General features: G+C 31.2%; 1 protein-coding gene across 1 annotated transcript in view; it reads right to left on the minus strand.

The window, feature by feature from the left end:
• Window positions 1-9,335, minus strand: part of LOC112092019 (SH3 domain-containing protein 2-like) — a 20,192-nt gene extending 10,857 nt beyond the window's left edge. The window contains exons 1-4 of the mRNA XM_024167088.1: window positions 9,150-9,335; window positions 8,650-8,781; window positions 8,464-8,562; window positions 8,137-8,143 (exon numbers count right to left, since the gene is read on the minus strand). Coding sequence (XP_024022856.1) covers window positions 8,137-8,143; window positions 8,464-8,562; window positions 8,650-8,781; window positions 9,150-9,335 — 424 coding nt within the window. The remainder of the gene's footprint in view (window positions 1-8,136; window positions 8,144-8,463; window positions 8,563-8,649; window positions 8,782-9,149) is intronic.
• Window positions 9,336-12,823: the final 3,488 nt, after the last annotated feature.

Here is a 12,823-nt window from a genome sequence, read left to right on the forward strand (position 1 = left end):
ATATTATTTATTTAATATATTTAATATATTATTTATTTAATATATTTAATAATATTATTTATTTAATATATTATTACATGTTTTCAAAAATTAAACCACCAAACGCAGTTTCAGTTTTTTTTAAAACTGAAATCAATCTCTAAATAAAACTACCAAACGCATTTTTAGAAATAATTCAAAAATGAAACTAAAAACGTTTTCATTTTCATTTTCGTACAGAAAATAAAAACGTTTTGGAACCAATTCCAAACGCACCCTATAATTATTAAAAGCCCCTTAAGGTGTAGTGAATGTCTGTTGAATATTAATTTTAATATAATTTTAATATAAACTAACTTAATAATTACTAAAATTAAAAAATATTAAAAAAAAATTTCAGGCTATTCGGGCGGGCTTGGGCGGCCTGGCCGAGTTCGGGCAGTCAAATATAAGCCCGCGGCTCGTTCAAGGACATTTTCGGGCTCGAGCGGGCAGCCTGAACTTTTGGGCGAGTTGGGCTCGGGTAAAAACTCAATATTTTCAGGCGGTTGCGGGCGGCCCGTCCAAAGTTTCAGCACTAGTTGGTAAGAGGTTGTAAATTCAAAAACAAAATTACTAAAATTGTGGACTACTATGGAGACTCTATTCTTGGCTACTTGCACCGGATTTGGGATTATGATTTGGGATGATTTCCTCAATAAAAGGAAGTAAGTTTATGGGGTTGATTTGGTTGACTTTTGGTGGCTAATTGATGGGCTCTATTATGTATGGAAAGAATCCTTGGAGGAGAAGTTGCTTTATTTAGGGTGATTTTGGTGGAAGAATAGATGAGACTATAGACTAATTTGGGTTGTATATATTTGGTTTGCAGCCATGAACGTAATAAAGCTTTTGAGTGAAATATTCTGCAGAAAAAAAACTGCTTTCATGTTTTTTGAGTGAAAAAAACAAAAGGTGGTTCTTCGGGAGAAGAACGCATTGCTTTCGGGAGAAAGTTTTCAAAGACGAGTGGTGCTCGCTGAACAAGGCCACTAAGGGGATTCTCCACAGCGGCGACAACATCAAGGAGGGAGTCTTTGACTGTGTAAGACCGATTGGTGTTTGTAATCTCTTTATCTTAGTGGATTGTTCACTGTCTGGGCGTGGCCCTGCAGATGTAGGTGTGCGCACCGAACTGCGATATCAATTTCTTGTGTCTTTTATGTTTCTGTTGATCTTTCTGCACTTGTAATTTGCTGATGCTGGATAAAAAAAATCCATTTGCACGTATCTGTCATCAGTGTTACAACTAATGTTATAACACTCTTTGTGACACCGACCAAAAAAGGGACCTAACATAAATTATTAATTTACTCAATAGAATTTTAATTGTTAACTTCCGCTTATTTACCACCAATATTCTTTTATATATATGTATGCATATATATATATATATATATATATATCCCAAGTAAACTTTTTGAACGAGAAACAAAAAAAAATCGTAATGTCAAGCTAAGATTTTAATATGCGACCATTGCATTTGATCGCTTTTGTGCTCTGTTCCGTTTATGTGCATGTGTATTAAGGACCAGAAAGTTTCAAACTTGAATAAGGCCTCGTTCGTTTCGCTGATTTGAGTTTAGAATTCGAGTTTTGTTACAGTAAAAAGCTCTCACAAACAGTCACATCTAACTTTTTTACTACAGTAAAAAGCTTCTCACATAAAATCACATCTCAACTCGAATTCTAAACTCGAATCAGCGAAACGAACGAGGCCTAAATATAGATAACAAACAATTTTGTTCTTGTTTAATGAGCTTTTTCCTTGCAACGCTTTCAAATACTATTTTCTCATGTGTGCCTCTTAAATAACGTTTTTCTTCTAAATTGCCAACTTTTTTTTTGTTTTTTGTTTTTTTTTTTTTTTTTCAAATGTACCTCTACATCCATTTTATAGCAGAAGGATCTCAAATCAAACAGGCATTAATTCCATTTGGGTATTTTGTTTAGTACATTCCATTCCATTATGATTTCAGTTACCATATACATTTCTTTCCGTTAAGCTAGCAATTATTTGTATTAATGCAAGAAGTCTAACGTTTTGCAGGGAAAAAAGAGGAAGAAACAGAAAAAAAAAAAAAAAAAAAAAAAGGAATTTGTGCAAAAACTGCACTATTTTTAAAGTATAGTTTTAGTTAATCGACACAATATTTTAAAATTGAAAGAAATGTTCCGTTTATGAAAAACGGGTAACTTACTGATTTTGAGTCAATTTTGGTGATCACTCATTTTAGTGGACTTTAAACATATGGTTTCATAGGAAAGAGATAAGAACAAATAAACTAATGTATGTAACGTACAAGATATTTCTTTTTTTCTTTTCTTTTTTTCGAACGGACATACAAGATATTTCAGATCAATAGGAAAGAGATACAAAACAATCTGTAGTTCTGTTTGGTTGAGGCCTGAAGGCTTGAGGCTGACATTTTTTGGACATGTATATGATTGTATATGTAAACGAATAGATAGTCACCATGTATTATCTAGGAGAAAAGTAAATAATCGCAGAAAAATAAAATAAAATTTAAATTGAACAAAAAAACCGAATAAGAGCACACATAATATTTATAACGATTCACTTTAAATGTAAGAAATACTTTCATTTTTTTCTCCTACAGAAAATTATTATCGTGAAAAAAACATTACTAAAGAAAATCACACACTTCTCAACACTTTTTGTGTTTTTTTTTCTTAACCTCCCTAATTGACGCTAATATCGTAATTGGAAGCTAAGAAATCAGATTGAGCTGATCTGTACTTGAATCCATTTCTTGGTCTATAAGTACACAAGCGGTAAAAGCCTGCAGACCAGATCGCTACCACATTCACAAAAATTGAAAAAGCTTACTTGTAAGAGTACCTGAAATTCTTCTTTGTAACTGTTTCGAAGACTACCACACTATGAATATCACTATGCTAGTTCTCGCCCAAAATACTAAACTTGAAATCCTTCCGCTAACAGCCACATTTCATCCGAACATTTGGGGAGGCCGATTTATCAACTGCGATTCGCAAGACAATATGGCAATATTTATTATAGTCATTACATGATAATATATATTATATGTGTATGATGTAGCGGAAGCGTAATAAAAAATATAGAAAATCAGATAAATTCTTATTATCCGTTGATTCGCTTAGAATATCAAAAAATCCGTTTATTCTATTAGAATACTAAAAAATAAGACTTATATAAACCTGTTGATTCGCTCACAAATACCAGGAACATAGGCATTAATTACTTGTTGATTCGACAAAATACTGAAAAAATTAAAATAGATATGTTGAGAGAATTCACAAAGCACATAATTTTATTAATCTCTAAATGAATTTTAAAAACAATGCCAGATCTCCTATTTATAGAAGACTACAATTCAAAAACGAGAAGGAAGCTAATTAAAAATAGAATCTAATCATATTTTGAAGATAGAAGCAAGCCACCAATCCTATCTTTGAAGATAATTCGAAAGAGAAACAAACCAAATATTTGAAATTTGAATATACTTTTTGCTGCAGAGAAACAAATGGATAAACAACAAGTTGCAGAACTAAAAGAAGTGGTAAGGAGGGAGTGTTAGCGTTTATGCCCTTAGGAATAAATGTAACAATGTTCTTTAAGACATTTTGACTATTAATAAAGATTTATTTATTTCATTTATCTATGTATTGTCCTCTTTAGGTTCATAATAGTTGAATGTACGATAAGCAAACTGAAAGTGTGAGACTGTCATTCTAAATCTTTAGGTCATGCATGTAATGTGAAGAACATGCGGAAGACATGAATTTAAAGATGATATTCTAAATCGTATGATCCACAATCGAGGGAATAAAGTTAGGCGCTTTATTCATGTTAAGATTGTTATGTTGTCTACTTCCTAACGGAAACGGCTTGTCTTGATTGTTGGAGGTGGGACTCCATGGGTAGAGACATTGATATAGTTTCTAATGGTGAAATCTATATTGGGCCGGACCAAAGTTGAACTGTTTTAATTAATAATTCCGTTTGAATAAAACAATTCACTTTTGACGAATTATATGTTGTCATCTTAATCTTGAGATGGATAATGAACTCGTATGCTTGACTTGTATCTTTTGATGTACCAAAGGGAGACATCTTGACATTATGTAAAGGTACGCTTACCGGTACATTGAGGGTATGACTCGTGTATCTGTAGATTCGTTATTCATAGATAGTGGAATTCATAACTCCTATAAAGACTCAATGATATCCTCTTATGCATTATATGTGGATTGAAAAATATGAGCCCTCGGCCATTAGATTACTCTGTGTTATCTAATGGTCTACTACTTATAATGGTACGAATAGTGGTTTTCTGATGGAGCGGTAATGGAACATAAGATAAATGTAATTGGGAAGGTAAAACAAAAGTTGACCTCAAGTTGATTATGGATATCATATGAGGATGATACATTAATATATTGAGTCATGGACGAAACTTAATCAGAGCTTTGTAAATGTGCTATATAAATCGAGAGTGCAGCTCTAGACTTTTAGTGGAGTAATGCTAGAGTTTTATAATCATGAGGCGGACTTGTTGGTTTACAAGTAGCATTGTGATTATAAGAGCTTGATTTATATATGTCCATCGGGTCCCTTTGCTAGCTCTCATAATTTCTGTTACGATACGGTGTATTTCCTACATATTGGTAACTTGTGTTATTTCTGTAAATGAGGTTCAAAGTTAATATCAGACTGGTTGATTAATTCATGAGTGATTTATCGGGTGAATTAATTGATAAATTAATTCTAGATAAATTGGTTGAATTATTGTTTTAAGAGCTATTTAGTATGGGAAGATTATTATATGATCATTTTGATCAAGCAACTTCTCTATTGGGAAACTAGGAAAACAAGTTTCACTAGTTCAGACAGGTCGACCGGTCCAGTCGACTAGTTCATGAAGGCCAGGCCGATCGGTGAGTTATAACGTCTCTGTCACCGGTCGAGCGGTTGTAACGTGTAGCGCATGTTGACGTGGTAAAACTAACTCTGTAAGCGAAATAAACTTTAGGAAACTTAATTGTTACGGAAATATGACTTTCTAAACATTAGCCCAGTAAGTCACATTATTCATTAGATCACTTGAGAGACTTTTTGGAGGCTGTTGGCAAAAGATTCTTGAGAGGAAAAATTATTTAATTCTCAAGAATGATTTTTCCTTTAGCTCTCTTATGGTTGGAAGGAGTTCAAGAATACCAAGAGGAGATTGAACGACGTGTGCCCACCCGCACTCCGATCGTGGAAACGAGAATAACCAAGAAGACCAGTTGGTTGAGGCTTTTCTGGTTGCTGTTTGTAACGCTTTGATTTGTCAGACATGTTGTTTTCTAAATCTCTAAGGGTATGATTTAGATCTTTAGTATTTATGTTATATAGCAACATGAACATGTTCTTGTTTGGCTTTGGCATTGATTTAAATTTTTTAAAATTCCGCTGCGCACTCAATGTCGTATGTTCCAACATGGAGGTATTATGAAATAATGCAAAAGATTCTTCTGAACCATTGAAGTTAATCGGTGCAGTTCAGTGTTTAGGAGTGTCATACCATTTTAAAAGAGAAATCGACAAACCACTTCAACATATAAACGACTCCTATCAAGATCATGCTCATGATAGATATTTGTATGATGTTGCTCTTTATTTTCATCTTCTAGGACAGCACGGTTACAATGTTTCATCTGGTCAGTTGTCTCAACAAGGCGAATTATAATTCTGGTTTTTTTTTTTTATTTTTCTTTTTGGCAAAAAATATACTTGGTACATCTGTCCTTGAACTTTTCACAATTAACAAGTTTTCCTTCTAAATGTTTTATTTGTTGCGCAAATTATTCCTTAAATTTAACAAAGAAATGAACATTATTTTGGGAATGGTGTCCTAAAAGAATGAGATGTACTAGATATTTATTATTTATTTAACAAAAGAGTTTATTCATCATTTTATGTGCATATATTTATGAATATTTTATGAATATCAAATGAAAATTCCATGATTATTTATGTGACCTTAAACATTGTATATAAGTGTTATATGCGAGAGGATAATGTTTATGGATAATAATAAAAAATAATATTCGTAATGAATTTAATTAAAGTTTATAATTTTTAATTAAAACGTTACTAATACATGTCATTCCCATTTAGAATGGAATGGTGTTATCCGCACTATTAATATGACGAGATATTGAATGAGTATATTACACATAATGAGATTATGTGGAATAGGGACACAGACACAATATGAATTTATGATAATTTTCGTTAAGTATAGAAATTCTAATTGAGTCTACCGATGGTCATATATAGAATGATCTTAATCTTGAGTTATTAGCAGACTCCTATTTATGGATTTGTGTCTTTTGATTTACTTGGTACGGATTTTGAAACCCTGAATCCTATTCATTGTATTTTAGAGACATAATGAAGTAGGTAGTCGGGAATGTTATTATACGAGATGGAATCCATTCCTTCTTGAGATAGAAGCAAATAAATAACTATCTTGAGTGTTGATTCAGTACTTGGATTAGTTAGAGTGCTCTAGTTCACGAATGTGTTTTACGAATCACTATCTATTAGAAAATCAATGGCACTTAAGGATGAAGATATAATTAGAGTTAACGGATTTTACCTAACTCTAATTATGAATTATTTATGGATGATTGATCTATATGCCGTAACTATATCAAACGGACACTTCACACTTTAGAAGTAATTTATGTCTATAATTTTGAGAGTGCAATTTCAAGTTTATAGTGGAGTAACTATTAGAATTAATAGAATTAATTAATTAAATTGTTTAATTAAATTATTAATTTTATTAGAGCTCAGAATTATAAGTCCATTAGTCCCAGCGTTGTCCTAATAATTCTACAAGACATAAAGGGAAAAATTGAAATTTTAGAATTAAGGAATTCTAAAATTAAACACTCGAGGATAATTAATTGAGAATTAATTATTATTTAAATAATGTGATTATTTAAATTTGAATTTAAATTTTGGATCAATTATGTAAAGGTGTTCACATAGTGTGAACGCAAGGCACAATGTGAACACATCTAGATTTATCAATTTAAACTTATTTGATAAGTTGTTCAATTTAGAATTCAAATTAATTTAAGTTTGACTTAATAAATTGGAATTTGAATTTGAGTCAGAATTAGACTGCAGGATAAATGATGATTTTCTCTTCCTTCTCTATTTGCTTTTGGCGCCTACTACAGGGATAATGATCCTTATCTTGGCCGGCCATATCAAGAGGATAAAGAGTGGGAGATTTTATTCCAAATTCAAATAGGAGATAATTAACAAACTTTATCTTGGAGATAAAATTGGATTCCTTCTAGGAGTTTGACTTATACTCTATAAATAAGAGAATTATAGAAAATTGTGTCTCACAATTTTTGCAATTATTTTCCATAGTGGCCGAATTCTCTAAAGAGTGGGAAGGAAAAATTTTTCTCCAAAAATTTCACGTCGTGCATGCGTTGGTGTTCATGAGAAATTCGAGTGCTTTACTGCTAATCCTATTTTGTCTCAGGTGTGCCCACACACTTCTTCGTGGATTCTAGGAATTGACAAGGAATACATTGGTTTTCTAAACTAGCTTTGGAGCAAGGAACGTTTGAGGTCAAAGAACTCAAGTTATCATCCTGCGAGTTCTTATTAAATAAATTAATATGATTAATTTATTTGCGCATAAATTAATATAATCTATAGAGTATCTCAAAAGTTTTATGAAAATTTTTGTTATACACGATCCACTACTCACACGCTTCTGCATCCGAATTCGAATCGGAAACCAACATAGTGTCTTCAAATTATTATTGACGACTGTTAAAATTTAGATGGAGGATACTAAATGGAGCACATAATGTCACATGTATGATAACATGTATGATAGTATTGATAATTCTAAGAATGAAACTGAGAAACATCGGCTAGGGATTGTTATTGAATTACATTGAAAAATAAAATGCATCAAGAACATAAAGGTTATATAAACTTACAAAATAAAAGAAAAAGACTATTCTACCCCTATTAAAAACTAATAATAATAATAATACTAATAATTATTTAACATCCCATCTCAAACTTACGATGTGCCTGCAATAAGCAGCGAGAGTTTGTTAGATAAAAACTGAAAACGCGAAGTGGAACGGGACTTCGTAAACAAGTCAGCTCTCTTCATATTAGAAGGAACAAATGATAGCACGAGAGTGCCAATTTGAAGATGATGCTGAGTAATGTGACAATCAATCTCAATATGCTTGGTCCGCTCATAAAAAATAGAATTGCACGCAATCTGAATAGCACTCTTGTTGTCACAATACAATGGAGTAGCTCGATGAATAAAAACACTCATATACGAAAGTAACCAACTTAACCAAACTATATCACAAGTGGTAGAAGTCATGGAACGATACCCTGCCAGTGGTGGACTTACAATCAATAGGGTCATTAGCCCAATCAACATCAGAATATGCACGCAGCTCTAAAGACGAAGTAGATGGAAGTAAAAGACTCTAAAACTGAGTATCACGAAGATATATCAAAATACGAAGAACATCAGCCTAATGGACGGTGATAGGCGAAGTAACAAACTGACTAACCATATGAACAACATGTGCAACATCTGGATGAATGAGAATAAGATAAACCAAGCTACCAACAACATTATGATATAAGCTAGGATCCAACAAAGAAGAATACCAAGCATTAAGTTCAATAGGTGTATCCACAGTCTTATTATCAACAAGACGAGCACGTTCAAATATGTTAGCAATACACTTAGACTGAGAGAGAAGGTAACCTTTCAGAGAGGAGGCGTCCTACTGGGAAAATAACCTGGTGGGCCCAAATCCTTCATTGTAAAATAATGAGCTAACTTTGACTTCAATGTTGTAATCCCATCAACATCATCACAAGTAATAATCATATCATCCACATTCAAAGAGAGCAGAATTCGAACATCAGTAGTATTTTTGATAAATAAGGCTTAATCGTGATAGCTAGAATGAAAACTAAGTGAAGTAATCACCGTAGTGAACTTATCGAACCACGCTTGAGGTGCCAACATAAGACCATAAATAGCTTTTCAAAGCCTGAAAACTTCACCAGGTTGATGAGAAAGCCCCCGAGCAGGTATCATGTAAACTTCTTCTTGAAGGTCACCATTTAGGAAAGCATTTTTAAAATCCATTTGAGATATGTGCCAGTGACGAATAGAAGCAACTGCAATAAGAGTGCGAACTATAGTCATCTTTGCAACCGGGGTAAAAGTCTCCCCATAATCCATACTATACTCCAAGGTAAAAAATACCCGTTAGCAATCAACCTAACTTTGTATCTTTTAATAGACCCGTTAGACTTGGTTTTGATTTTATAAACCCAACGAGAACCAATAAGTTCCTCGTAATTCTCATCAACAGATGAATTTTTACAATAAGGGCAATTGAGTCTTTTCATGTCCTAAAAAATGGCTCCGATGTACTAAGAAAAGAATATTTTCTAAAAGGTCGAGGTGCTGGTATGAAAGTTTTAAAAACAAAAGGTACCAAACTATGATATGCAATCAAAACAATATGATATGCAATCAAGAGAATAAAGTTGGAAAAATATTCCCATGAGTATTAATTCATGGAAAATAATTCCCATGAATTAATATCAACAAACCACTGCTTGACCTCTTGCACTATATTTGATCATCTTTTCGGCTCGATCACTCTAATACAATGACTGACTTTTTCAACCTAACAAGTAGAGCCGCAACGCTACTTCGAGAGAAGGGCTGAATTGTGTATTTTAAGTTCTAAAATAAAAATCCATTACGACTCCAAAGACTATAAATAGGAGTTTTAGGGTTATTTTTCATACTTTTTAATTGAGAATAGAGAGGAGATTATGTGGCAATCGAATATTGTCATGAGTATTAATTCTTGAACTCAGGTGACACTATTTATACTTTTATACATGCCGCTTATTGATGTTAAGTCAATTTGTTCCTAAATTGCCACTTTCATGTCAACTTTCTCCCTAATATCTTAGATGATCGAAGGAAAACTAACACAAAATCAATAGTTTGGGAGATATTTCTGAAACGACATTAGTTTACAGGGTGTTCTGAATAACTTTTCATTCTTTTTCATTCTTTAGCTAGTGAAATGAACCATTTTCAAAACTCCGGGAAATGTTCAAATGTGGTATCAAGTTCAAAAGGCATTTAAAATTAATCGAATAAAATAAGATAAGATAGAAGTGAATAGCATATCTTACACACCCCAAAAAAAAAAACTCAAAAATCTGAAAAAAAAATTTCCTAGGCCTCTTTCTTTTCCCAAAAACTGTCATGTCGTTCTTTTGTTGTTTAGTCTCATGTTTAGGGTGTTAATAAATGTCGTTTACTGCAATTTCTTAATTCATTTCTTCAACAGAATGCAATACACGTTATTTGTTATAATAAATTCCAATCTTGTCAATCATATTTATTATTTTCAAAAAGCCACTTCATGATATAGTTTTTGAAAGATATGAATAGAATGTCAAAGTAAACATCGATTGGTTGGAAAACTTTTGATCGATCATTCAAAGAATCATTTGCCAATTCCGCTATGTGTCCTTTCAATATATGAATCATTATATAGTATCGTCAATTATGTTATTTACAAAGATCACATAAATTTTCCAACAACAACATTATGTGTTTTCTTTTCCTAATTCATTTGATTTTTGGAAATACCAGATTCAAATGCGAAATTGACAAAAATATACCGAATAATTAACCAACTTGTTCATACACATGGGCGGCATATGATCCATACCTAATTTACAGTGTACTCCTCGATCCTTAAAATATCTTCCACATGTACAAGAATATGATTCCGATACAACTCATGAGAAAAACTCAATTTTCACGTTGATCATCCCAAAATTTTATCCTTTCTTACAATAATTCATTTCTTTCCTACTGCACATGTGTTTACCTAGATATCCAAGTTTAATCCCAGTTGGACGAAATCCGAACACACTAACCTAATGAGAAAAGTACATAGGTTGCCCTATTTTATGGAAACCTATTATTTATGCCATTCTAAATAATTGAGTGTCATTGTTGTCTTTTATTTTTTCTTATTAGTTAAGTGACAATTGTTTTTTTTAGTGGAATGATATAAATAATATTTTTACCCTCTTGAGTAGTATTTTTGGTTTTTTTCAATAAACTAAATTCAAACATTGCAAATTCAAGCCAAAAAGAAAAAAAATACTAAGATTTAATTTGAAACCATGCTGCATTGTTTGACGTTAACATGAAAGCCTAATAAGTGATTTATTTTTGAGAAAATTAGATGGTTTGTTATGGTTTTGTCAAAACTTATTTACGTCAATCTAAATAATTGAGTGTCATTGGGGCCTTTATTTTCTTTTTTATTAATTGAATGAGAATTGTTCATTTTTAAATGGTGTGTCAGAAATAATATTTTATTACAATCTTCGTGGTTCATAATACTTCCAAATGTTTAAGAGAAAATTATGTATTTTGCCTTCAAATCACCCAGCTCAGGATTTCTGCTTTTTTAATAAACAATACTCCTTTCACTTGACTTAAAAAAAATGTTTTTAAAATTGTTTCTGAAATGTCTATTTTATCCCTGATTTTACTAGAGCTGTAATTTCATATCTTCATTTTACTAGGTATTCTTAAAAACACAAATTAGGAAAATAATAGAAAACAAATAAGCGAGCATAATAAGTATTAAAAAGAACAAAATGAAAAAAAAATCATTTTACTTTATGAGAAATGAAAAAGAAAATAAAACAAAATGATTTGTCTTTTCAAAAATGAAATGATTAGAAAATTAAAAAACATTAACACAAAACAAAGGAAAGAAAAGGTAAAAAAGCAATCACCATAGAGCAAATAGCAAAGAAAATGTAACATACCTCTATGTAATTTTTTAGAATAGCTATTGAGCGGTAAAAATTAAAATTTTATGATAGATTTCAAAATAGTAATTGTTTGTAATTTGAGAATATCACATGTGGGTGTGTGAAGGAAAAAAAAATACAATATCATTATTTTTTATAATAATATTTTTTTATGTTATAAAGTCTATTATACTCATTCCTTTTTGTCATTTTATATAATTAGAATATTTTTTAAGAAGAAATTATAATTAAAAAGGGGAGTGGAGAATAAAGAGGGGTGTGTGAATAAAACCACCCATGGATAAATTGTTATAGCATGTAATTATGGTAATGACTACACTATAATAATGGATTCATATATGGTAATGATTTGGTTTGTTATGACAAGTAATGATTTTAAAAATCATTTTATTTCCATCTGATTGTTAATATTTTTGTATGTAAACAATTAGTTCTTTTGAAGGTCAATGTGTGTATGCAAAAAATGAGGTTTACACTTTTAGATTAGTTTAAAAGAGTATTAACTCAGAGCCCTTCCTCTCTCTACCCTGTTTCCTCTTTCTCTTTAAAAAATTCATTTCAAGCAAAACTTTCTGGCTAGAGGTCCGACACGTCATCTGGCCACGAAAACCTCATCCTTAACCTCACAGTGAGACTATTATTAAATAACATATTATATGTTATGATATAGAATATAATAATATTATTTAAATGGTTAATATAATTATAGTATTATAAAACATTTTATAATATTAAATAAGAAATAATAATATTTTGGTTATAGTATAATTAAATATTAAAACTATATTGTATTATATTATATTATATTATATTATATTATATTATATTATAATAATATTA

This window comes from Morus notabilis, unplaced genomic scaffold (assembly GCF_000414095.1).
Source record: "Morus notabilis unplaced genomic scaffold, ASM41409v2 Scaffold372, whole genome shotgun sequence".
NCBI lineage: Eukaryota > Viridiplantae > Streptophyta > Magnoliopsida > Rosales > Moraceae > Morus > Morus notabilis.